Genomic DNA, 26,427 nt, shown 5'->3' on the forward strand with positions numbered 1-26,427 from the left:
CCAAATAACTGTTTAGTAAATGATTAGTAAACATATCCTGCATTGATACGGTCTAGAGAACACGTGACCTGCGACTTTTCTTTCCGCCCCTGTGAACCACGTGAGCCATCTCACTTGCCGTACCGGGGCGGGGTGGGAGTACAACAGCTAGCTGCGTCTTCAACGACATCAACAATAGCTGTGTCCACTGAAGTTTATGTAATTTTGAGAGCTGCCATATTTCGCGCGTATACTCTCTGAACCTCCTACGCATCTTATCAGTATATGATAATTAATCATCAGTAATTCACCAGTTTCCTGGAATAATTTCCACCTTTCCACTTTTATTTGCTGGCACAAGTGCTAATATTAGCTAGCTAACCTGTCATAACTTGCAACAGATACTCGTGCTAAAGGTCTGCGAGAATGGCTCTATCGGAGACGGAGAATGGGTTTTCCGGTGGTGAAGGAGGAGGAGAGGCGGACGCTATTGTCCAGACTTGTGTGCTGGGCAGCTTCAGTGAGAGAGGCGAGACCACAGCCCTCATCTCCAGCCTGTCGGAGGTCCACGGAGACCTGGGGCCAAGGGAGTCTACTACAGAGAGGTTCCTAGGTGAGACGGTCACAAATAAATCAGCTTCCCCAAGATAAGCAATTTAAAGTGATTGGTTTGGAGACGTGATGGTCTGCTAATTTCTCCCTGCAGTAATAATGAACAGATATCAAGAGCAGCCTCATCTGCTGGACCCTCATCTAGGTACACTACAACAGCGTATTTACAAGTAGAATCACTCAGCTTATAAAAACACTTATTTCCTTATTTTTTTTTCTTTCCTTTTTTTTTTATTTTAGAATGGATGTTAAATATGATACTGGACTTTATAAGGAGTGAAAAGTCTCCACCTTCACTGGTTCATTTGAGTTTCAAGTTCCTCTACATAATCTGCAAGGTCAGTTTTCTCATTAAAAACCTCCTGACTGCACTGAATGAAAGCCGCAATGGTGATTGCACTCTCACATCTCTTATGCAGCAAATTCACTAATCCTGCACGTTGTTTGTTTATTTCTGGTTAGGTCAGAGGCTACAAAATTTTCATGCAGCTTTTTCCTCATGAGGTGGCCAATGTCCAGCCAGTTCTGGACCTGATGTCCAGACAGGATCCCAGTGACTCTGAGGTAAGGCTTTAGTTTAAAGGGAAAAATAATAGCTTCACACTGATGCATCAGTTACATATACCTATAGGCAATAGTGTATATTGTTTTGATCTTTATTTATGTACTCGTTCCAGACTTGGGAAACCCGGTACATGTTGTTGTTATGGCTGTCTATGACCTGCCTCATACCCTTCGATCTTTCTCGTCTGGATGGCCACCTCGAGTCAGATGGTGGTAAGGCTAGGGAGCCTATCATGGATCGCATTCTAGCTATTGCCAAGGTTAGTTGTACCAATGTGATATGTTTTTATGTTTTGGCACAGCCATTGCCAAAGTCAAGAGTGCTGTGGCCTACTTAAAAAAGAAAATCGCATGGGGCCCACTTAGTCTTAAATTTTAACTCAAATCAAAATAAAAAAGAAAGTGATGTGTTTCCTTGAAAAAATTATTTAAAGAAACATAACAAAGGCTGTTGGTTATAGATAGCTAATGCTACTCAGTCATATGTAAAGTGCTAAGGCCAATGTGTGACCCATCTTCCACTGAGATACAAACCTCAGTGCAAGAGTAGTAAATTTAGGTCAGAATAAGGAGTAAACCATCTCATATTACCAGTTTTAATGTTGTTTTTATACAAATAAACTAATTTATAGAAATATGTAACTGTACATACCTGTGAGTAACTTTAAAGTGAATTTCTATTACTACAGTACCTTTGCATCCTGCCAGGGGGTCCCGGCCCACACTTTGGGAATCGCTATGTAGTGGTTGCGGCTTGATTTTTGATGATATATATGCCTTCCTGTACAAACTGATCCACCAGAGAATCCTTAACAAGAAAATCCAGCAGCATGATATTGGCACTAGATTTAATTTTGTTATTTAAGATTTTTGTCACTTTGTTCGAATTTGCATAATAAAAATAATGTATTTTTAAACAGTATGAATAATCGCACTATTTTTCTTCCACAGTCTTATCTAGTTGTGAGCGACAGTGCAAGAAATGCTGCATCTGTATTGGTATCCAAGTAAGTGGACAAATACCACACAGAAACTTAAAGTTAAACAGTGTTCTTAGTAACATGCCTGAGAGGTAAGCATGCTCCAGTCCATGTTTTTAAACCTGTCGTGGAGTACATAACCTACTCCCATTGGCCACACTTTGATTGCCTTCACTGATGGTTTCAAACGGTTGATGAGCGGTGAATATTTGGAAGAGAAACAAAGAAAGGTGATCAGGCTGTCCCAGGTGGGGGAGGGGCGTTACCGTGTAGGCTCCAACAATGTTTGTAGGATAAGATAATCTTTATTAGTTCCACACGTGCGAAATTTGTTGTACCACAGCAGAAAGTGAACAGTGTAAAGTTACAGTAGCAAAAATTAAGAAAAACACTGGAGTAGGATAAGATAATAAGAATAAGATACTATATATTATAGAATAGAATAAAATACTATATACAATAAAATAAAATACGTTATCAGAAAAAGAATGGTACTTGTATACACATGGTCCAGGGTTTTGTCCCCTCTTGTGTGGCAGGAGACATGTTGATAAAATTTAGCTAATACTGTCTTTAGGTTGAAGTCACCCGCTACAATAAATGCAGCCTCAGGGTGTGCAGGTTGTTGTTTGCTAATGGCCGCATGGATTTCGCTCGTAGCAAGCTTATCATTAGCACTGGGTGGGATATATGCACCTGTTATTATGGTGGAGGTGAACTCCCTTGGCAGATAGAACGGTCTACACTTAACAATGAGATACTCTAGGTCAGCTGAGCAGCACTTTCCAACAATGACAAAGTTCATACACCAAGCCTTGTTGACACAAATGATCATCAGCTGTTCTGTCCGCCCGTGGAGCGTTGCGTTCGATTAGCTCGATAGCGTTGCCTGCTATTCCACTGTGTAGCCATGTTTCCGTGAGTATCATGACATTACAATCCATAAGTGTCCTGTTGTCGTTGATCCACAGTCGTAACTCATCCATTTTATTCACCAGGGACCGCACGTTAGCGAGGAAAATGCCGGGTAGAGAAAGCCCGTCCTCCTTTGGCAAACTGTCCTACCGTACGTACATTTCTGCTGTCACAAAATAATTCCAGCATAAATTTAAGTATGTAGGACGGTTTGCCACTTAACTTTACCCATCAGAGTATGCTTCCAGCTCATATTCATAAAGACAGGACAGTTTGACACTTAAGTTTGTGTTGTGCGAATGCGCAGAAACAACCGGTAGGATGGTTTGTGAGGTGGGGCCAGAACACCCTGGTGCTGTGTTAGCCTTAGCTTAGTTGTTAGCCCTCCGCGTTTCCCACGCCTTTGTTTACGGTCTCTGCGCCGCCTTTGAGCACTTCCGGTCGGCCGAGCAGCCTGCACCCTGTCGGGTGTTCTTCTTATTTCTGGGATGATCAAAGGTTGCTGATAAAACAGTTGTGTGATCCCTGTGGAAACCAGGATATTTTTCAAATGACCATAATCTTAATTATTTTAAATAATTACTGTGTGACAGTGTGTTGCTTCAAAGCGAAGCTAAAAAACAGAGTTATGATGTTTTTAATTTTGCACCTTTATGTTTGTGAAAATATGTTTTTAATTGAAAACCATACAAAATCATTACTAAAGCATTTTTGCCTATGGTTACAAATATATCTCAGATTCTAAGTAAATTCGTTCTAAGTAAATTCCAACAAACAATTTAAAACTATTGATCTGTAATCAGGTCTTTAACCAGTAGAGGGCAAGATTGCTCTTGTTATATTTAGTATCAGCGATTCGGTCTTTCATGGTGTTGTCTTATTTTATATGACTCTGCAGGTTCATGACTCGCCCTGATGTGAAACAGAAGCGCCTCGGAGACTTTTTGGACTGGAATCTAGCCACTATATCCCAGACCAATGATCATTCATTAAGAAACATTGTGGTGTTGGATGGTGCTCTGCAGTCTCTGGTAAACATGCGCACTCACACTCAAGCCTGTATGTTGTGTGCATACTTGTCTGTGTGTGTATGTATGCTTGAAGACAGTTTAGTCTGTGTGTATAAAAACCTGTCGAGGGGGACTTACAAGAGCTGACATGACTGGTATGCTTCACACAATAGCCTGTGTGGTTTTAGCAGGTGTGTTATGCACCTGCTGCGTGTGTGGGATCTCTTGCTTCAAGTGACTTAATTCAATTTCATCTAATGATTTAAGCAAGACGTTTGTTGTTTTTTTTTGAAGACAACAGACGTTTTTTCCCATGTTACACCTTCATTGATAAGCTACGTTTAGATCACTTTGTCTAATCTAAGGTGATCTAATGGATCCCACAAGCATGCACATGAATGTTGTATAATTGGCGCATAAACTTGTATAGCATGTTTTAAAAAGCGTTGCTTTGCACTTAATGTTTGCTAAATGAACCTGGAGCCAAGGTGTTGCTTAGGGCGTTCAAAACTGGCTCTGTGCATTTAGTCTCAAGACTTCAGAACTCAAGCTTACATGTTCTTGTGGTTAATTGGAGATGCTTAAAAGTGCATTGAGACTTATGTCATGTACCAGCTGCATTAAAAAAAAACTATGTTACAGGCAAAGCTCTTCAAACATGGAAAACGAGATGACCTCTTGCCGTATGGTAGGTTCCTTTTCTCTGTTCATCCACAAAGTAAAAAAGCAAGACTTTGCTCTACAGTCTCATTTTGGGGACAAAAATAAATAAATAAAACGAATCACTGGAGCTTGAGATTTTTTTTTAAACATTTAATAATAATAATACTAATAATGGATTGGATTTCATATAGCGCTTTGTAGTTCATTATTGTGATGCATTTCCACACTTTGGGGAATTGGCAACCTCAATTCCCAAAAGTGTGGAACACTGTGAAACATGTAAACAAAAACAGAATGCAATGATTCATAAACCTGTGTTTTGTTCACAATGAAGAAATTTTGAATTTGATGGTATCAACACTCCTCTAAAAGTTTGGAACAGGATGATGTTTACCACTCTGTGGCATCCCCTTTTTTAAATGTCTTGGAATTAACGAGCCCAGTTGCTGGAGTTTTAGGAGAGGAATGTTTCTCCATCCTTGTCTGGTATAGGATTCTAGCTGGTCCTGGGCCTTCTTTGTGGTATCTTTTGTTTCATGATCCACCAACTGTTTTCAACTGGTGAAAGATCAAGCGGGTCAGTTCAGCACCCAGACTCTTCTATGAACTGTTTTCAGATAATCATTTGGAAGCGTCCTGAGCCTGTGAAGGGATTTCCATGCCTGAATCACACCTGTTTTTAATCATGATTCTGGTATTAGTGTCACCTCATGGTCTGAAGATCATGAGCATCCTTTTCTTTTGTCAGCCTTGAACTTTATGCACAGAGATTTGTCCAGATTTTGTGAATGTTTTGACGATATTATGTAGACTGTAGATGATGAGATATTCAAAGCTTTTGAAATTTTACGTTAAGGAACATTATTCCGAAATTGTTCCACATTTTGCAGATGAAGTCTTCGGTAGACTGGTGAACCTCGGCCCATCTTTACTTCTTAGAAACTGCCTCTCTAAAACATAATTAGATGTAAAATGTTCCTCCAGCTGTTTTCTTTAGTACCACTTACTTTTCCAGCTACCTTGGCCCCATATCAACTTTTTTGAGACATGTCGCTGCCATTAAATTGAAAATGAAATAACATTTTATTTTTCTAGAAATGGTAAAATGTCTCATTTTAAACATTTGTTACATTTTCTATGTTCTGCTGTGAATAAAATATGGGTTTATGAGAATTATAAAGCATTGAATTCTCTTTTATTTGCATTTTATACTGCATCCCAGCTTTTTGTGGATTAAGGACGTACTTACATTTTAACTGTTACCTCTCTATAGTCATTGATAACTGAGCCTTCCTATATATGAAAATACCTCTCAGTATATCACTGACATGCTCTCTTGTATAACTGGCATGTGATTGTTGTTTAACTAATTGTTTAATAGCTTCACTACCTGGAAAATATTTCACTCTTAAGTATTAATTTCCACAAACTTTATATATTCCTGCGTGTTCGCTCATGTGATAAATTTCCTCAGCTCCTGCAGTTCTACAGTGTCTGGAAAAGAAGCATCTGTCAGAGAGCAGCGAGGCCATGCTGAGGAAGCTTGGTGTCAAATTAACCCAGAGGCTCGGCCTTACCTTCTTAAAGCCCCGTCTGGCCGCTTGGAGGTCAGATTTAGTACCAGCTAGTTTTTAAAATATGCAGAAATGCGTTTGTTGTGTGTGCTTTTTTTAATATGCAAAATTTTCAGGTATCAGAGAGGCAGCCGATCCTTAGCAGCAAACCTTTCCATGTCCCAGTCAGCTGGAGCCAGTACTGGTGCGACCTCTGAAGTGGAGACAAAAGAACAGGAGGAGGACTACGACATTGCCGAGGAAGTGGAGACCGTCATTGGTAAGTTTCTGCCTCCAATTAACTTAAAATGTTTGTCATTACAAAAAAATAATAATAAAATTAACAAAAATCTGATTTGCATGTTATTCTACAGAACATCTGCTGTTGGGACTGAAAGATAAGGAAACTATCGTGCGCTGGTCTGCAGCAAAGGGGTAACAAAACTTTCATATGACACTTGAAAAACCTGAACTGTTTATTAAAAAGTATCCATGTTGCTACTTGTCTTTGGTATTTTGACATGTCAAAAGCAGATCATGAGAAAGAGTTGTTACAGTAATCTATGTTGTTTAACTCCTCAGCATTGGGAGGGTGACTGGGCGGCTTCCCAAGGAGCTGGCAGATGAGGTGGTTGGATCAGTGCTGGACTGCTTCAGGTACATTCATGCTTGGGGCATTTCGGCTCTCTCTGTTACTTATCCTGCCAAGCATCATGGAGGGCCAATGTTCTGCGTTTTGATATGCTTTGCATGTCTTTTGATCCTGAAGCTTCCAGGAAACAGACAACGCTTGGCATGGAGGCTGCCTGGCACTTGCTGAACTGGGTAGAAGAGGACTGCTGCTGCCTTCCAGACTGACAGATGGTAGGTGATTTAATATTTCAATACTTAATGTATGATACACAGACTACTGTAAACAAGTTAACTTTTATTATTTTATTAAGCATCTTTATACACATGACATAAAACATTTACAGTTGTCTGCATTACAAAATCGTTCAACTTTTAGAAAACTTGCAAAATTTGCTCATCACTTTTTCAAGTCATTTCTGAGATTAAAAAAAAGAAAAGTGTAACATTTTACATTTTTAACCTTGTAGCAGTGCTATTGGCTAAAACAGTCAAATCTTTCAGTGCTAAAGCAATACAATAAGAAGTCCATTATCAATGAGGCTTTTAGACTTTAGATCAGCGATAGTCCTTATTATAGTCAGAGATTAGTTGTTAGCAGCAACGAGATCTCCTCCTCAGTACCCGTCCGGGCGCTTTTACTCTCTTTGGTTTATGGCATTTGTTTTCAGCCTTGCCACTGTGTGGTCTTTTCATGGCTGTTGCCTTGGCCCTGGTCGTTTGTTTGCTCTTCTCTTGAGAAACAGGACTTTTAGCTTCTGTGGAATCTGTCAAGGGCTCATCTATAGTACTGAAGTCACGTGAAGACGCTGCAGAGCTTGCAATGGCTAGCTGACAGAGTGCCAGAGCTGCAGTCTGCCTCTGGTCACAAGGCTCTTCATCCAGCTTTTCAATGGAGCTCTGCTGAAGATCTTCTAAAGTGCTTGTTGGAGAGCTGCATACAGGGCTGGTCTGAGAAGTTCTGAGGCTGAGGTTCAGGGGCGACTCATGCTCTGCTGATTTTACCGTGTCTGAGCAGCTCAATCTGTCGACAGACTGAATTTTTTCCTTGTCTTGGTTTCTTGTTGAGAGGTTGAGGGGAGCCACATCATCTGCACTGTCGACTTGGTGATGCTCTGATGAAGTTTCAGGATGTGGATCAGAATCAGGCATGAAGGAAAATCTGCTGTTCTCAGCTAATCTGAAACAGAAAGGCCAAAACCATAAAGTACACAACATAACAATACAATAGTAGAAACAAATTGTTAAATTAATACATCCAAAATTTTGAATTTTGCTTACCCTCTGCCTACGTGCTGAGCTGACATGTCTGCACACTCCTCTGGTCTTAAGTCATTTTTGATGGGTTGGACCGCTGTAGACGCGTTTCCTAGTTGTCGGCCGATCTGTGACTCACTGATGTTGGTGTACTGCAGCGCCTCTATGTCTCGCTGGATGATGTGAGCTTGGCTGGGTCTGTCAGGGGATCCCAGAGCTGAGCTGCCCTCTTTGGGACTCAGCCTTGTTGCCTTGTCTCCACTTTGCCCGTGGTGGCTCTCTGCTTGTGTAGAAGTGTGTGGGTGGTTCAGACTGGCACGTGAATGTATGTACAAGTCATAGTCTTTATGGCCAAAAGTTGGGCCATACATATCCAAAGGAATATATCTGTGTCCTGCAATTGGCATAGAAAGCTCGTGGGGTCTGTACAGAGTGTAAGGCAGTGGGTGCCCTGGGTGAAGAGGATGGCAGTACCTGTATGGGAAAGAGGGAAATGGGGAAGTGTTAGCTGGGGTCACTGGTTGTTGTACCATAGGCCTCTGGGGATCCAGAAAATCTGCCTGGAAGGAAGGAGAGTTTGGCTCATTCACATGGTGATTTCCTGGAAGATAGTAAGGTGGATATAGGGGTCGATCAGGCAGGAGATAAGGAGAATATTCAGGAACCAAGAGAGGCGTGAATGGTTTTAAGGGAATGGATGATGAAACCGTGCCCCATTGGAAGCGTGGGTGGTTGAAAGTGGGAACAGGAGCTTGCAAATCCTCGGTCTGCTTCACAGGTGCCTTGAAAGCTTCTGCTCCGTCACGGTTGGGTGTGACAGGGGAGAAGGCAGATGGGCGCGTCTGATCCTTTTCCTCGTTGCTTTCCGTGCTCTCTGTCTCTGAAACCGTATTTGGCTTTGCTGCACTCTGACTGTCCTTGATGACTGGACTGTCACACCCCACATCGACTTTTTCTGTGTCATCTGTGCTCTCAGCTTTGTTCTCTTCGGCTCCCTGCTGCTCCGGAGTGTTGTTCTGAACTGCTGGTTGGGCATTTGTTAAATCCCTAGTTTTAGGAGGGATTGCTTTTGCCATTGCCTTCATCTGTCTAGCTGTTTGCCCACTTTTCTGTGACACGAGGGAGATGGAGTTTTCACACAAGTTGTATTTCATATGGTTGAAAAGATGGGACTTTTCGTTGCAGGTGAATGGGCACTGGAAGCACTGGTACTTGAAAGGCTTGCCTGGTGGTCGGGGAATATAGTGGGGTCTTTTTGGCTTGCGTTCTTGAAGAGTCTCCATCTCGATTCTGAAAGAAGAGTATAGCGTGCCACAGTTGGGGATTTAGTAATGGTTTAGATTTTACTGAAGTACCTCTATTCTAAAGTAAACATGCCAATAAATCGGCAAAAAAAACAAAACACACCCCTCTTAGAAAAAAAATCACAACTGCCAATGGACTAGGCCAGTTGCCGATGGCCAGTAAATCCATCCAAATGCCCAACCCTACTCTGTACCAGATTCTCAAGCTTGCTGTCAAGCTGCTGAAGTTGTTTGACTGGTTACCGTAAAAGTGGTTGATTTTTTGCTGAGTGTTTCTTCAGCTGCTCAGCCAGAAAATCTCTAGCTGCACAAAACACCGAGCCCTCGGGCTAATGTATTTCTGTAGCTGTTACTTCACAGTGCTTTGGACACAGAACAGAAATATACTCAAATATGTAAAGTAGCCTACAATATGCAAAAATGTTACCACACGTTTGCATAGATGCAGTTGTGTCCTAGTTTCGTTTTGGTTGATTGACAGCAGCCCGCAAACACCTCCACATGTTTCGCACTTTCACCTGGCACTCCGTTTTGCGATTGCTTTGCTCATCACGCCTCTAATATTAGAGAGTCACTAATCCACTAATCCACTAGACAGTTAGACTACACACTTTCTAGCACAAACCTCGAGGGCATGTAGAGACAAGCTCGCTCCCTCTCTCTCTCTCTCTCAATCTTACTAAACTCTGCGCTGTCGGCGTGGGAACCACCAGCCACCTGCTTCCCATGACTACACCTGCGGGATGAATTTATCACTTGATGAGCTCACCAGCTCAGGAGACGCACGAGTATGGGAAGTAATTGTTTAATAGTTTTTCTTGTGATACGGCGCTCACGCTAGCTGAACAATATCAGCAATTAGTAAGCCTGCAAACGAGGATGGCATCTGTAGCACGCTTCTGAAACGAATCATCACCTAAAGCTGTAAGTTCAGTGTTGCTGGGCGGACTCAGAGGAACCTGCTTGTCATGCGCTGTCGCAAGAAGTTGCCACTCGAGTTTCTGTCCAACTGTGGTAGCATGCAAAACCACTCCCTTCTTAAGAAGTAAAAGTCTTTCGAAAGTCTTCTTATAACAAGTCTTTATTGTAATACAGCTTTAAAAAAACAAAACAAAAAAACCAAAATAAAGGATCTAAACTTACTTGTTTTTTTAAATAAATCTGGATGGAGTGAGATCAGGTAAGTTTAGTTTTTTAAAGATGATATTCTTAAAAGAAGGCCATCTGTCTGCTGTCTAAATAAGTATTCTAGACCTGATTAAAAGGTTGCCTGCAGAGCCCAGATATTTACCTGTGGCTCAGTTACTGCAGCCTGTGCAGGGACTAATTAAGATCAAGAGGTAGCAGGTGCACAGTTATCCCTACCCTTGAACGCAGCCAATAAAAATGGTTAGAAACACCATTACAAATCACAGTCAGTCTTATCCATTGGCACAGAAACGCTTTGATAGAGTCCCGAAAATTTTAGTGTTACTAAAAGACAGACAAAAAAAGAAAAAACAAACAACCCCTACCTTCTCTAGCCACAGGGTCAGTATCTTTTCCTCTGTATTCGGCCTCCAGTTGGCTGCTCCACGCTTCACGCCGCACGGCACTTTCTGGTCAGGACACTTGCGTCGGTGCGTGCTCAGAGTTCAGAGTGGGTGAGCGTGTGTGTGATCGTGAATGTGTTTGATATTTGTTGTGTGGTGAGTTTCTCTCTCTGAGGAGTTGTCTCACCTGTGGGTGGAGCTTTCATCTAAACAGCAAGGCCCTCAGGCAACACTGATGTACCTGGTATTAGTCAAGCCTCAAGCAATGATTTACATGTGGGGGGGGCTTGCAATCCTTCTTCCTCTTTCTGGTTCCAACTGAACAAAAAATGTATATGAAGTTTTAAATAAAGTTTAATAGCAGGCGGGCCATTCATTCTCCTATTAGTCCTTTTATGTTCTGTTCAAACAAATGTTCTGTTATTATGAATATTCATGTTGTATTACTCTCCTTTAATCTGGAATTGCACAGTCAAAAGTCAAGCTTTGTGAAGATAAAGTAGTGATCTTTGCTTACCAAAAACATTGCATGCAGTTTATGTAATATATATATTTTGGACATTTCTGGCAACTCATCTCACTGCGGTGTCTGCTTGCAGTTGTGCCAGTTATTATCAAGTCCCTAATCTACGAGGAAAAGAGAGGAGCGTGCAGTGTTGGTTCCAATGTGCGTGATGCTGCCTGCTACGTCTGCTGGTCTTTTGCGAGGGCTTATGAACCCAAGGAGCTCGAACCTTTTGTCACTCAGATTGCCAGGTAACCTTCCCTTACACACATGCTACACACTGCTACACATAGTGTAGTGAATCTTAAGCCTATCTGTGGACCAAAGGGGCAATTTCACTTGTTATAGAAATGTATAACAAATCTCATTTCCCCAGAGGAAAACTATTATCAGTCTTCCACTAGGAAAATGCTAAATAATGACTTAATTTCAATTAATATTCAAACAAATATAATATAGTTCAAATTGGAAAATAGAAATTTTGTAAAGAACCAGCTGAAATATAGAGACTGGCACATAATGTGACACGTCAAGTAATCAGTCAAATCATTTGATTGCAGCTGTTAGAAGTGACATTATCATTACAATTTGCATAGAAACTGCAAGGTGTTTTTACTGCCTCAAACCAGTTTTTCTGTGTCATATCAGTCTTGCATGTCCTCACACAGGCAACATACATCCCCATTTGGTAATGTTTTCATGTGTTCAATTTGGAATAGGCTACAAGTTTGGCTTTTAATGTTGTAAAAATCAAATAGATTCAATAAAGCTCCAATTATCTGAGGCAGTGGATGGGAAAAGTACTTACTTTAAGTAAATTAGTAATTAGGTGAGTGTAAAACAGAAAGCTAATTTTGAGTTTTGAGTATGTAAAATGCAGTTTTGCATAAAAAAACAACAAAACAAAAAAATCTTGTATAGTTGTGTGTATAACAGAGCAGGGATGTGCAGAAAGGATGCACATGTAAAGATAAAATGGCAAATGGCTTTATATGCTAAATAAAGGCTGTAGTCCTTTTTTGTACATAGAACTTTTTATATTACATTGCAGTTTTGAAATGGGATCCAGTATCTAAAGATCTGCATTCCTGGTTTGCCAGACTTTGAGATTTGGAGCATTTTCATTATCTAGCATATCTGCTAAAGAGCATGTTTTGCTCTGTTTTAGTGTTTGACTGAAAAACAGAAGGTTTATAGGTTTGGTGCAGAAAGGTTTATCTCAGTGTTTTTTAACCCTGGTGCAGCATGAAGGGAAATTTATGTTAGAAAGACAAGGAACCGAAATCTGGTCTTTTCTTACAGTCCTCATCAAATTTATAAAACTGATTTTTATGTTCTGTTACCTTAGAGTGCAATAAGTCTGTTAGATTTGCATTTCTTTCTGCATGTTTTCCCCTCATGTTGCTGCAGCAGCCGCTATGTTAAACTGCAGGCATTTAGTTAAGACTTCATTTGCATGCAGCATGCTTATACTGGCATGGCAAGAAGTACTGAAATCTTTGTTTGTTTGTTTGTTTGTTTTTACATGAACATTAACAGACGGTACTTGTTGAGTAAAATGTTTTATATGCCTCACTTTAAATCAGAACTAGCTCTAAAAATAAAAACCAAGATCGGAAGATTTTCAAATCTAATGAGCAAGAGAAGCACCATGCAGAGAAGTACGACATCACCCAGTGACGTGCGTTCAGTCTTTGTTAATAGTAACGGTTTGTCTCATCCTTGAGCTCTTTTTCTTGGTGTGCATGTATGAACCTGTGGCCTGTGACTGTGCAGACCAGCTCTGCAGTGTCAGTTTGAACCCCTGCAAATTATCATCAGCAGTCGCGACAACACCCTCCCTTTCTCTAGCCTACAGGACTGCCAGGTTTCGCCTGCTGTTGTAGGTTTCGGTCGCCGTTTGCCAGTAGCGCTAAGACAAGCTGGTTCCTGCTCTATTCATCAAAGCTTGATGACATTTACAGAAAACTCACTTTTGTCAGTGTGAGGCTAAGTGGCTTGGGGGCACACTCATGCACTTGTATTCTTACTAACTTAAATAAATAAACTATATACTAATTGTAGCAGTGGTAAAAGTAATTTGGAGTAACCTTTATGTCTAGAGTTCAGCCAGGAAGTTTGTTTTCTAAACCCTCAGGGTGAGGGCAGTTAGCATAGCCAAATTGGGCAGTTGGTAAATCTCCTTGCTGGGATCTTGCTGAAGCTGGGTACATGAAGGGAAAGCACAAAATGACAACAGCAGTCAGTCTCAGGCTGTCACAGGTTGGCCCCCACTTAAACGTGGTGTGGGGATATTTAGGTCAGAAGGCAGTCATGCTTAATCATATTATGGTTTACCGTCTGTGCTGAGAACCTGTGGTTCACAATCACAGCTTGTAAAAATGATGTAATTGAAACCTAGCATCTGACTCATCTGTGCGCTCATAAGAATCTGTACACTGTTGGTGAAGATTGAGGTTAATTTCACAGGAATGGGGCAGTCTGACATTTATATTAGTATATTTTTAATGCATATGCATAAAACCTGTATTTAAGCGTTAACTACAGAATTTTGTGTGTGAATTATAGAAAAAAGAAAAACAGCCATGTTGGTTTATTTTTTATTTTTATTTTTTACATTGTATACAATCTGATTCATCTTTAATTAACGCCCTGTGACAAGAAAAAGTTATTACCTTCTCCAACACATTTGGTGGCGGTTGAATATATTTAACACATACTTTGTGTCTTTCTGCAGTGGTTTGCTGATCACAGCGGTGTTTGATCGAAATGTTAACTGCCGCAGAGCTGCGTCTGTAAGTTCTCTTTTCAACATCCCATGCTTTCCTAACTAAGACATACAGTTACAGGACAGGAGTTCATTTTGTCTCTTTTTGTCCCAGGCTGCCTTCCAGGAGAATGTCGGCAGACAGGTTTGTGACCTCAGTATTGACTACATGAACATTGTGACTAACAGAATCGCTGTGATTTGAAGCTTATTTGTTGCCAAATATCTAGCTCATGCTCAAACTTGCCTTGTTAGTGAGAATCATTGCAAATAAAGAAATAGCCTCCCAGTATGGCTGCAGGGCACCAGCAAAAGCTTGATTGGCAAGTAGACCTCGAGCCATAACTCTGTGAGATCGTTTCTTGAATTTAGAACCTAACCGTGTGTTTTCCATCTCATAATCATGAGCTCAGTGTTTAATAATATGAGCAACCTTTAATTAATGAAATACAGTAGAAACATCTCAGCACTTTTTTGGTTCCTTGTGTCTCAATAGGGGACATTTCCTCATGGTATTGACATCTTAACAGCAGCTGACTACTATGCAGTTGGTAATCTCAACAACTGCTACCTGAACATCAGGTAAGAAACTGCACAAATCACAGTAGCCTAAATAATAAATATTAGAAACAGGTAATACGTTTTCTTTTCTCATTGGCACAACAGACAATTAAATCTCAGTTTTTTCTAACATTGCTGTTTATGTGTGTTGTCCCTGGTTAAAAATATCTTATTTCACTATAAGTGACAGCAAGAAAAAAAGTCATTCAGGCCAAAAGTGTGCGGTGTACTCCCTCTTTAAAGATAGACTCTACCTCCCACTCTAAAAAGAGAAACTTGCCCAGAAATGTCATAATCCTGGATTCTTCTGTGACTGATGACAAAATAAGGTCACATTTTATTATGTCTACAAGGAAATTACACTTTTTTCACTTTTATACTATAGTAAACATTTTCCTTATTTCTTGGTTATTAGTTTCAAGACCTATTCAATACAGCAAACTGGTCTTTGTGTGCACTGCAGTCTTATTCAGAGTGAAATAGAGAGTAAACCACGGTATGCTTCAGGTTCAGGGAGTGGCTACCTTGTGATTGACAAGTTGCCATAACACGAGCATACTTCATCTTTGCTATGTCAATGGGCTCAACTCCTCACTCGCTTCAAATGAACCAGAGGGTCCACGCTCACCTTTACGTAAAGTGTACGGTCCATCATCACATCATTACATGACCTGGGGTTAAGGTAACTAAGTTGTAATGGGACCAAAAATCGTAATTTTATAACCCAGTATATACACATACGCATTTGATGAAGTGTATATTGAAGCCAGTGTAGAAAAACTTTAACCCTTACAAGAATCTGCATCTTTGGCAGGAATGTGTCACCAACAGAGTAAACATTTAAGCGGTGAAAACGAAGAAAGATGCTAGCCTCAGGGCATGACTGAATACAGAACGAGGAAGGAGCATAGCACAGTGATAGCAGATGTGATTTAAGTGTGGCTAAATTGATGTTTGCATTTGATTGGTTATCAAAACATGCATAAAACTGTTATGTGTGTTGCTAATTTTTTTTTTTATTACTGTTCTCAAAGTGTCTATATAGCAGGTTTCCCAGAGTACACCAAATCCATGATCGACCATTTAGTAGCTATGAAGATCAACCACTGGGATGGGTAAGTCCTTGCATTAATAATGCCGCCAAATGTGAAAAAGAAAATGTTTTGTTTTCACTTATTTATTTATCTATTTATCTTTGTGTATGTATTTTGCAGTATGATTCGAGAGCTTGCCACTAAAGCTCTCCACAACTTGACGCCTCAAGTGCCTGATTATATGGCAGCAACAGGTAAACAATGTCACCCTACCTGTTCCTCAGCCAATGTTTGTCTTTTAGTTCAACTGCTTAAGATAAATGCTTTATGAAACTGAATGAAACCTTCAATTAAAAATAATGAGTGGAAATTTTATACTCCCCCTCCCTGCTCGGTTTCAGTTTTGCCACAGCTGTTGAAAATGGCCGTGGGTATTGATCTCCATGGCCGGCATGGAGCCATCCTGGCTTGTGGGCAGATCACACATGCTCTGTACAAAGTGGGCCTTCAAACCAACAGGTAGGCTTTATATACACAATAAAAGTAGCATAAAGTAGGGCTAGTCTAGAACTGTAACTTCTTTTTATATAATATATCCTTAATATACACTGGTTAAAAACACTTTTTAATCAGAGTAAAACATTAAGTCAGTTAAACTTCTGGCAAATTAAAGTGGTCATTTAAGTAGCAGAGGGGGTTGTTGGTTTGATTCTCATGCTTTGGTGTTAATTAACAACAGGTGCACTAGGGTTTTACAGGTGGAGGCCACTTTTAAATTTTGCTAGCTTCAGTGTCACTACTGTAAGCATGAGGCCATACCTCACTGGACCTTTCACAGGTTTCACTGGTAGTCCTCCAGGATGGCGCATCAATATATGCCACTGGCGGAGGATTTACTATATCACCCAGCACAGTCTCAGGAGCATGGAGGAGTTTCCAGGAGGCAGACAGTTACTCTAAGAGAGCTGGACAGGGCCATAGAAGGTCGTTAACCCATCAGCAGGACTGATATCTGCTTCTTTGTGTAACCAGGAAGAAAATGAGCACAACCAGAGCCCTATTAAATGACCTCCAGCAGGCCACTAGTGTGAATATCTCTGACCAAACAATCAGAATCCTTTTCTGATTGTTTGGTCAGAGGGTGGCCTAAGGGCCTGACATCCTGTAGCACCCCGTGCTCATTGCCCAATTAGCATTTGCCATAAAGTACCAGATTTGGCAGGATCACCCCTGTGTGCTTTTCACAGATTAGAGCAGGTTCACCCTGAGCACATGTGACAAATGTGAACAGATCTGGAGAAGCCAAGGAAAACATTATGGTTCCTGTAACATCATCTAGCATATGGTGGTGTGTCAGTGATGGCCTGGGGAGACATATCTACGGATGGATGCACAGACCTCTATAGGCTAGGCCAGCGGTCCTCAACCGCCAGGCCACGGACCGGATGTTTGATACAGGACCGCGAGAGTTGAGGCTCGGGTGTAAAATTTGTGGTTTTCAGGGTTTCTAACGTTATTTTTTAAATCGTTTTTATCGTCAACTCCGTTTCCCTGAGTCTTTTCCCATGTGTTATGAATAAATCTCCTTTTTTTGGTACCGGTACTGGTTTTATTTTGTTGTATTTATCCGCAACACCTTAAAGGCAGGTCTGTGAAAATATTGTCGGACATAAACCGGTCTGTGGTGCAAAAAAGGTTGGGGACCGCTGGGCTAAGCAACAGCACACTGACTGACTGCCATTAAGTATCAGGATGAAATCCTTGACTCATTGCCAGACCCTATACCGGTGCTTTGGGTCTTGGCATCCTCCTGGAGGACAAGATTGTCCGACCTCATGTGGCAAGAGTATGCCGGCAGGATGATGATGATACCCTTGACTCTCCCCCACAATCAACTGACCTAAATCCAGTAGAGCACCTTTGGCACATTATATTTTTGTCCATATGATGCCATCTGATCTCAGTAATGCCCTGGTTCAAATCAGGGAAAAGATTCCCCCAGGACTCTATCCGTCTTCTCATTAGAAGCATGCCCCGATGTTGTCAGGCATGCATGGAAGCACATAGGTCCATACAAAATTTCAGTAAAATTGACTCCATGAACGTGGCATCTTTTTGTTCCTAACACATTACCGAGTCTAATCAATATAGATATCCAGCATGATATATTTTTTTTTTTTTACCCATAGCGATTTGATGTGTTTTCAAAGTGTCCATTTAAATTTTTTTTGAGCAGTGTGCTTTGACAATGCCCTGTAAGCCTTTGGCACAAATTTCACCTGCGTCCTCGTGCCAAATTAAATGATGGCACTATTAAAATTGGGCTTGTATGTCCCATAGGACTGTGGTGGACATGATTTCTCCAGAATGTGTGGATTCCTTAAAGAACATTTACCAAATGGTAAGTGCATAAACTTACAAGTAGTTTCAAGATTAACTTCAAGTTAAAAAAACGTTGTTCTTTTTGCTCATTTAAATTTGTTGACCCACTTTCAGCTACACGACCGAAAACAGTACAGGTATGCTGAAATAATCTGTTTAACTTTGCAGTATGGCAGATCAGTAATATATTACTCATATTAAAATTATGTTTGTTTTGTTACATAGGGGGTTTGGTGGAGAGCTGATGAGACCAGCAAGTAAGTTTAAATGCAAAGTTGAAATTTAAAAAAAATAGTTGTATGAAATGCTGATGATTCCTGATTGTTCCATGTTTTATTTTTCCACAGTTTGTAGTCTTATAGAAAAGCTGTCCCTGTCCAAAATGCCTTTCAAGAACGACCCCATCATTAGTAAGCCAGTTCTTTACAGCACTGAGGTTTTGCTTTCTTTTTTTTCCCCAGCATCACAGCTAACAGTATGTATTATGTTATAGCTGGCTGGCAGTGGATTATAGACGACACCATAAAGACTCTTCATCTTGTTTCCAGTGGAGCAAAGGATGGCATTTTGGTAAGCTTAATGCCTTTCCATTCTTCTCTAACGTTGAGGTCATTCCAGGAACCAGTGAGAATGATAATACTCATTTTTTTTTTTTTAAACTTTATTTATTCGCTTTACACAAATCGTGGTCACAATAAAATGAGAACATTGTGAATATAAATAGAAATAAAGCACAAAGATAGGAAAAAAGAAAAAAAAACATTCTTCAAAAGTTTATTCCACATCCGGTACGTCACACATCTGGAAAATAGATTTTTATATAGTCAATAAATGGATTCCAAGTCGCAGAGAATTTTTGTTGTGATGAGAAAACCTTGTATTTAAGTTTTTCCAGTGGTAAAAAGGAAAGCATGATGCTCATTTTTATACGTCAGTTATATCCGTGTATTGTAACCAGCCAATAGAGCAAAACACAGTAGTAGAAGTTCAAGTGGCTGCTCCACCAGAGTGTGTAGTAATTTGTTCATTTTCAAAGCTGTGGAATCAAAAATGTCACCATTTGTTTATTTGTGGACTATTTTCTGTTTACTACTCTCTGGCCTTCCCTTTCCTATGTCTGCAGGCTGCACTTGTATCAGCCTTGTCTGCCTTGTGTGAGGAGTACTACCAGGCCAGTCCAGGCCAGGCTGACCCACAAATGCAAGGTAGCTTAGCTATGGTTTTCTCATTATTCTGTAACCAAATATGGATTTCATCTGTATGATTTGGTTAATGTCTGTAACATGTCCGTGTCCTTACATGTTTAGATGCTCTGGTGTCTCAGTACACTGAAGGGCTTAACAATCCACAGATGCTCACTCGTTGCGGATCTGCCCTGGCCCTTGGCTGTCTGCCAAAATTTATGATCCATGGCAAATTGAAGCAGGTGTGTTTGAAGTGTGTCCACACTTTCATTTTCAAGCTGTTTTCCATTTAGCTGTCTCTATAAATTGGTTTGTGTGTTTGTGATAGATCATTGAAGGCCTCCGGCAGATGTGCGCTGAAACCCAGAAGGAAGGGGCTTTTACAGAGGCGAGGAGAGATGCAATCACATCAATAGCTCAGTGAGTATTCATTCACTATTTGTGCACTGTTATGTTTTGCTTGTGCGTCCTCGGCTTTTTGACTGCTAGTTTAAACATGTGTATATTTAGACAGTGGTGCTAAAATAAACAATCGGCCGACTATACCTGCAGGACCTGAAGGGCATGTCTGGCCATTTCTCTGATAGCGTGTTTCCTCAAAATTCAAATGTAATTTCTTTGCTGTGGTTCATGTATATTTCTAGTTGTGTTTTAAATTACGTTTTGATTTGCAAACTGTTTTTCATTTTTTCCACCAGAGTGAGTGTGAAAGCAGGCGCTTGTGCTGAAGGCTCTCCGGACTCTACCCTGTGCTCTTCGAATGTAGATGAGGTGTATGGCACTCTCCTCTCCAGTATGATTGATTACACAACGGACAGCAGAGGGGATGTCGGAGCCTGGTGAGTGAAATTGCTCCTCAAAGGCACATATGTTCTTCTAACCGCCTCAGGGAAGAAGAATTCTTCCCCATTGAGACGTTTGGTCTTCTTCTGTCCCTCCACAAAGGGACGTGCCCGTCTCACAGGTAGCTCCAGGCCACGGTTACCGACACGCCTGGAATGTCACCAGGCTTGTCACTTGTCTCCAACAAGGGATGGGCTGCTTGCTTTACACTGTCTAGTAATCTTGTTGTTTCCTTCTTTCCTTCTCTTGAATCGCTTTTCTTCCTTGTTTACCTGCGATCTTTTTTTTTTTTTGCTTTCGTAATAACACTAAATGAAGACAGTCCTTCCCTTGTTCTCATCACATATTATCAAGAATTCACAAGTTGTTTGAGTTTTGAATAAACACCGTGATCATCATTTCACATAAACAAATTGTGCCCTTTAGCCATGAAACTAATTTGACTATAAAACTGCCGAATCCTGCAAAACTGCAACGGTCTTCTGTTGTGTTTATGTGGCTGTAGCTCAGGAGGTAGAGCAGTTCATATACTGACTGGAAGGTTGGTGGTTTGATCCCCTGGTTTGATCCCTTGGACAAGATACTTACCCAAAATTGCTCTCTGATGAATCCATCAGAGTGTGAATGTGTGTAACATTAGATAGAAAGCACTTAAGCATAGAAAAAAGTGCTTGAATGAATAAGAGTGAATGGGTGAATCAGGCATGTAGTATAAAGCACTTTGAGTGCCCAAATGGAGTAGAAAACAACTATATAGGTACCAGTCCATTTAGATTACCTTAAAAAAAGTAATAGATTGATAGATTTAATAGAAAGTGATGGGGTTTATTCAAGCCCATGCCATTTAAATATACTCTGTGTGTCGCTTGCTCAGGGTCAGAGAGGCGGCAATGACTAGTCTGAAGGATGTGACTATGCTGGTGGCTAGCAGTGCTCCAGAAATCCTTTCACCAGACATGTGAGTATGAATCTTTATTTTTTTAAATTATTTAAATATGTTCTGTTATTTGTGTATGTTCTAGCCTCTCCAACTTTACTTTTACTGTTTATTGTTGTGCTATATATGATATCCAATGTTGCCTTTTTATCTTCTTATTGTTCAAGATCTTTTTCTGAAGTCTTGATGGCAGCAAAACTTGTATAAACACAACTGTGAGAGAATAGTGATAGTGTTTGTGATATGACACTAGCGCTCACTGTCTTTATTTCACACTAATGTATGCAGGGTGAAATGTATGATGTGCTGCCTGGCCCAGCAATCTGCAGAGAAGATTGATCGCTACAGAGCCCACGCTGGCACCATCTTCCTTCACCTCCTTCACAGCACAGAGCCTGTAGTACCTAACATTCCCCACCGAGAGGAGTTGTTGGGCATTTTCCCTGTGTGAGTCACTCCCGCAGTTAACCAGTAGTTTTAGGAGCTTTAATAATTGCCATGATTTTAACCAGTCTTTTGTGTTTGGTTGGTTTTGGCACATGTACATGCAATGTAACAGTGTTTCATAGATGACAGCTTTATATGCTGATTTGTGACCCATTTGCTCTGTGTTTCAGTGAGACCACAACCACTCTGAACTGGAATGCTCCATCTCACGCTTTCAAGTATATCGCCCAGCTGCTGGGATTGCCCGAGTATCAGTACCACACCCTGCTGGGGCTCACAGTGTCTGTGGGAGGAATCACAGAGTCCACAGTAGGTGGAGAAGTTGAATATTGTAAAATCTTTACATTATTATGTGCAGATGGGTGATAGTTTTAATCTATAAACGTCTAAAAGGTTGGCAGTGAGTGATTTAGGGTTGTGGAGTTTTTCACCTATTGAGCTGTAAAGTTTGATCACCTGTAGGAATGATTTCCTGCTTATGTTGCTGTCCACTACCCTGAGTCTGCTCCCACGGCAAAGGGGATCGCACTGGCTAACACAGACTCATAAGACATCATCCGGTAGATGTTAAAGAACTCAGTCGTCTCAGAAAAGAGGGACAAATTTAGCACCTCTTATTGTGGGCTTTTGTGTTTTTAATAAAGTCCAGTAGATGTTTAATGATATCTGTGCGTAGAATAAAGCAGTGGCTTATTATAGAAATTTACTTTTCAGCATTAAACATCACACAATAAGTCCAGACTTTTGATTTGTGTGTTGATACTCAGGTTGAGTTTAGACCAGCAGGGGGAGCTATGTGTCTGATGTACTCTGATCTCGTGTCTGACTTATAACACCTGCCTTTACGGCAGTCCATCGAATCATAGATACCAGTTGTGTTACTCATCTCCACCTGATTACGCCTTGTCTTTTTATGGCCAAGCGTTGAGTCAGACTTACCGACAGGTTCCAAATGGGAACATCCCATAGGTTGTATCTGGAGTTTAGCTATTTTCCTGTCCCTATATTTTACTCAACATCAGTCGGGAGGCTCAGCTGGGGTTGATCAAGTTTCCCCCCCTCGTCTGTTATGACCTAACCTGTTAAAACCAATCACTCGGAAGAGAACTTGCACACAAAAATCGGAGCCGGTTAGGTTATTTCTTAGCTTTTAGTGTTTATAGATGTACTAAAGAAAATAAGTTTAATGCTTGTAATAGCAGCAGTGAGGCCAGTAAAGTCAAACTTGTCTTCCAGTGGTGGCCTAAATATATTCCCCAAGAGACAATCAAGCTCTCGTCCTGGTCTTCCAGCGGTTTTTACTGCAGATACATCCTCAGAGATGAGAAGTAGTGATATGTTTGCACAGGGTTGCATTTAGAAAACTGAGCCAAGACTGCATCAATCCATGGGCCAAGAATACTGTTCTCACACCACAGGCACATATTCGCACAGGCCAGAGAGACATGAAGCATCTACCAACTTTCCAGGAATTGTGTGGACGTAGATGGACCACATGACCCTGAAAAAGAGCAGCCACGCAACAGAAAAAGTTGGAGGCGTAAAACAGAAAATTAACCACTGAAACATATATACATAAAATAATAACAGTTTTTATGTGCATTAATGTGGATGAGATTTTCAGCCAAAGAGTTTCTAAGTAACTCTGTTTATAGGACATTTTGTAACTATATTATGTTGCTATCTTGCAAATGTCAAGGTTTGACACTTTCTTCGCTGTGGTCTGATAATATCTGATGTTTTTCTTTCCCAGGGTCCTCAAGTTTGCACTCGCTCAGCAATAACTTCACAGTAATTTGAATGTTTCGGTCCAGGTTTCTGTTTTTTCTCAGTTTTTTTGTATTAACATTGCCTACCTTTGCCTTTGAATGACAGGAAAAGAGTCGTAACATGGCAGTGTTTTTGTACTGCATGTACACGTACTCTTGGGTTGTCAATCTGTCCTGTCTTATTGAATTTATTGTCTCTTAAACACCGTGAGACACTTTTTTCCCCATTTGGAACAAGCATTAAACTATAGACACGGTGTTCTGACAAACCATCCTACTTTGGCAAAATGTCCTACCGTAAGTAGTTTATGCACATTTCTGCTGTCACAGAGTAATTCCAGCACAAATTTAAGTAGGTATAACGGTTTGGCACATAACTTTGCCCATCAGAGTATGCTTGTAGCTCATATTCATAAAGCCAGGACGGTTTGCCACTTAATTTTACCCGTTAAAGTATGCTTGTAGGTCACATTCACAAAGGTAGCATGGTTTGGCACTTAATTTTACCCGTCAGAGTATGTTTCTAGCTCTCATTAACAAGGGTAGGATGATTTGCCACTTAATTTTAGCTGTTAAAGTATCCTTGTAGGTCACATTCACAAAGATAGGACAGTTTGTCATTGTTTCTACCAAACAATGGTTTGTCAGGTAGGGTAGATTCCCAGAACAATGGACCTTTCAGTGGCCAAAACTTAGATGTTATTATGTATGATCAGTTAAAATTTTTGTATACAAAAAGCTCAGACTTCATCTTCAGTGTGACATCATATTATTTTACAATAACACTTTATTTATTTTTTATATATATTTACTGGTTTCTTCTGTTTCTGTTTAGGTGCATTTCTCTTCCCAGTCTCTGTTTGACCATCTGAAATTGATTCAGAGCGATAGTGCTGCTCTGGGACAATTTGGAGAAACTTTGCTGAGGATCTTCAGAGACAATCTTCACAATGACAGGTACGTGATGACGCTAGATTTTCAAGCCCATTTTATACAATTTAATGTGTCTATTTAAAGTTATGTGTTTAATCTCATCCTTGTAAGGCTTTTTTATCTGTCCTTAGGTTTTCAGTATATTACACTTGTAAAAGCTGCATATATTCTCTTTTCTTTTCCTTTTTTTTTTTAGAGTGTCCATTTCCTTTCTTAAGATGCTCAATCAGATTCTTGCTAACAACTGCTTCGAAATATTCACCACGCAAGAGAAGTGAGTGCTGTCATTTGTTTTTCTTTCTTTGTGTTAAACTAAATGTGGATATTTGTCAGAGCTCAACTTTTTCTGCCTGTGTTTTCTAAGTCATCCGTTCTGTGTGGACCTTTTGGCCCTTTGCAAAGAATTTAAGAAGTCCAAAGACATTTCCAAGCTGCGAGCATGTATATCAGTGTAAGTCTCTGTCTCACTGATAAATACACACATGATGCACATCGGTAAAGCTAAATGTATGTTGACTATGCCGGTTTGTGTTTCCCAGTTTATGTGGGCTGATCCAGTTCCAAGGTGAGGTGAGAAAGAAGGTTTTGTCCCAGCTGCTGCTGCTGCTCTGCCATTCATTTCCTGTGGTAGGTTTACTTGGAAAGTGCACAGCTAGGTTTTTTTGATCAACAGTTTCATCCAGGTGGAAAGATCTCAACACCTAATTACAGTACATTCAGCTTTGTTTAGATTTTTTGTATATTTATAGCCAGCTCTAAGGAAAACTAGAGCCCCATCACGTTGTATTTTTGAGTGGACTAAAGGGGACCTATTGTGCTTTTCCTTATTTTGTCACGCTGTTACAGAGTGCACAATTGGCTTTCAGACTTCTCTAACCACAGTTTCTAGTTTCTTCTGCTCTGAAAAGCCCTGGCAGTGAGCACATAAGCCCCACCCACCTGCTGATCAAAACTTTTGTTTGTGAGAGGCAACCTATCAGAAGAAAGGGGCCTCAAAGCATGAGGAGCTAAAACAGCTTTTTTTCCAGACAGTGTATCAACAGAGGGGGCTGCACTGAAGCCAGTATTAGATATATGAATCCTTTTGAACTGTTATTCATGCAAAGATACTCAAGTAGAGTCCAAGAATAAAAATAAAAGTGAGCATAACGTGCTCGCTTATAATGAATGGATGAATTGATATGAATGTGGCTTTGGACACCTGCAGGATGATGATTATTGTGATCAGGTCACAACATATCCGATCCTCAGTTTATATGTGCTGATCAAGCATAGCTGATTGATTAATTAGCCTCAGAGAGCTGCTGGAATAGCTCTTGACTCTTGTTCTAATTTGTCTTTCTCACAACTGTAGTTAAGAAAGACCACAGCCAGCCAGATGTATGAGATGCTTCTGACCTACGATGATGTTGTTGATCCAGAGGTGTTGGATGATGCCATGACTTTGCTAAGTGACACTAACTGGTAAGTGGTCATACTGGAGGCAGCTGTTAAATAAACTGACTATAAGCAGTATGTAAAACGTTGCCATGCTCCTTTCCAGGGAAAGCGACCTTGCCACAGTTCGGCCACACAGGAATCAGCTTTGCGACTGGTTAGGAGTCCCCAGGCCACAACCAGTTACAAAGGTAACCATTTAGCATAATTATTGAGAGTTTAGAGCACAAGGCAAACAAATTGAATCAAGTTGATCCTAACTGCTGTCTTTAATCAGCAGGGCCCTGTCCAGGTTTCCTGATCACTCACAGGAAATGAAGAACATCCCGTGTCAGGTAGCCCTTCCATTTGCCAATAAAACACATGGAAACAGCTGGAAACAGTCAAAATACAATAAATGTATAAACGAAATTACTTGATTTGTTGTGTTGTTATTACTAAGACATACCTGCATAAAGACTATAGCTCTATCACTTTGTGTGCGTTCTGCTTACAGTCTAATGTCACTTTGGTTTCAGTAGAGCTGTTTACTTGTAACCTGCACCTGGAATGACACAGATAGGTGAAACCTAAACTGTAGTTTGCGTACACTCCAGGGGGATGTTTTCATTTAGCCATGTTGGCACACA

At 40.6% G+C, this 26,427-nt stretch overlaps 2 protein-coding genes across 3 annotated transcripts; one reads left to right on the forward strand and one right to left on the reverse strand.

The window, feature by feature from the left end:
- Positions 1-106: 106 nt before the first annotated feature.
- tbcd (tubulin folding cofactor D) lies at positions 107-26,209 on the forward strand. 2 transcript variants are annotated; one of them, XM_031736560.2, is made up of 39 exons: positions 107-592; positions 686-736; positions 832-929; positions 1,054-1,155; positions 1,269-1,415; positions 2,107-2,162; positions 3,949-4,081; positions 4,703-4,748; positions 6,198-6,330; positions 6,414-6,556; positions 6,651-6,711; positions 6,859-6,933; positions 7,046-7,140; positions 11,599-11,755; positions 14,242-14,299; positions 14,387-14,416; positions 14,768-14,853; positions 15,867-15,947; positions 16,047-16,120; positions 16,268-16,385; positions 18,207-18,267; positions 18,363-18,385; positions 18,474-18,505; positions 18,596-18,658; positions 18,742-18,818; positions 19,372-19,453; positions 19,556-19,674; positions 19,761-19,852; positions 20,131-20,271; positions 21,150-21,233; positions 21,501-21,659; positions 21,830-21,968; positions 24,264-24,385; positions 24,558-24,635; positions 24,726-24,812; positions 24,901-24,988; positions 25,716-25,825; positions 25,905-25,989; positions 26,076-26,209. In XM_031736560.2, exons 1-39 carry the CDS (start codon positions 406-408, stop codon positions 26,097-26,099), a joined length of 3,597 nt encoding a protein of 1,198 aa, XP_031592420.1. In that variant the 5' UTR covers positions 107-405; the 3' UTR covers positions 26,100-26,209. The 2 variants fall into 2 exon arrangements, with proteins under 2 accessions (XP_031592420.1, XP_031592421.1); XM_031736561.2 differs by having other exon boundaries at positions 406-592; positions 26,079-26,209.
- znf750 (zinc finger protein 750) lies at positions 7,192-11,213 on the reverse strand. The gene is made up of 3 exons (XM_031736562.2): positions 10,982-11,213; positions 8,188-9,453; positions 7,192-8,086 (listed from the first exon to the last, which is right to left on the reverse strand). The coding sequence occupies exons 2-3, from the start codon at positions 9,444-9,446 to the stop codon at positions 7,501-7,503; spliced, it is 1,845 nt and encodes a 614-aa protein (XP_031592422.1). The 5' UTR covers positions 9,447-9,453; positions 10,982-11,213; the 3' UTR covers positions 7,192-7,500.
- Positions 26,210-26,427: the final 218 nt, after the last annotated feature.

This window comes from Oreochromis aureus, linkage group 4, assembly GCF_013358895.1.
Source record: "Oreochromis aureus strain Israel breed Guangdong linkage group 4, ZZ_aureus, whole genome shotgun sequence".
NCBI classification, from domain to species: domain Eukaryota; kingdom Metazoa; phylum Chordata; class Actinopteri; order Cichliformes; family Cichlidae; genus Oreochromis; species Oreochromis aureus.

What these genes read in the sequence shown, in the direction of transcription:
- tbcd (XM_031736560.2), top strand. Translation starts at nt 406, where the DNA reads ATGGCTCTATCGGAGACGGAGAATGGGTTTTCCGGTGGTGAAGGAGGA. An exon ending in GGCTGACCCACAAATGCAAG is followed by an intron (nt 19,454 to 19,555) that starts GTAGCTTAGCTA and finishes TTACATGTTTAG; the next exon opens with ATGCTCTGGTGTCTCAGTAC. An exon ending in GAGGAATCACAGAGTCCACA is followed by an intron (nt 21,969 to 24,263) that starts GTAGGTGGAGAA and finishes GTTTCTGTTTAG; the next exon opens with GTGCATTTCTCTTCCCAGTC.
- znf750 (XM_031736562.2), bottom strand. Translation starts at nt 9,446, where the DNA reads ATGGAGACTCTTCAAGAACGCAAGCCAAAAAGACCCCACTATATTCCC. An exon ending in GCTCAGCACGTAGGCAGAGG is followed by an intron (nt 8,087 to 8,187) that starts GTAAGCAAAATT and finishes TTTCTGTTTCAG; the next exon opens with ATTAGCTGAGAACAGCAGAT.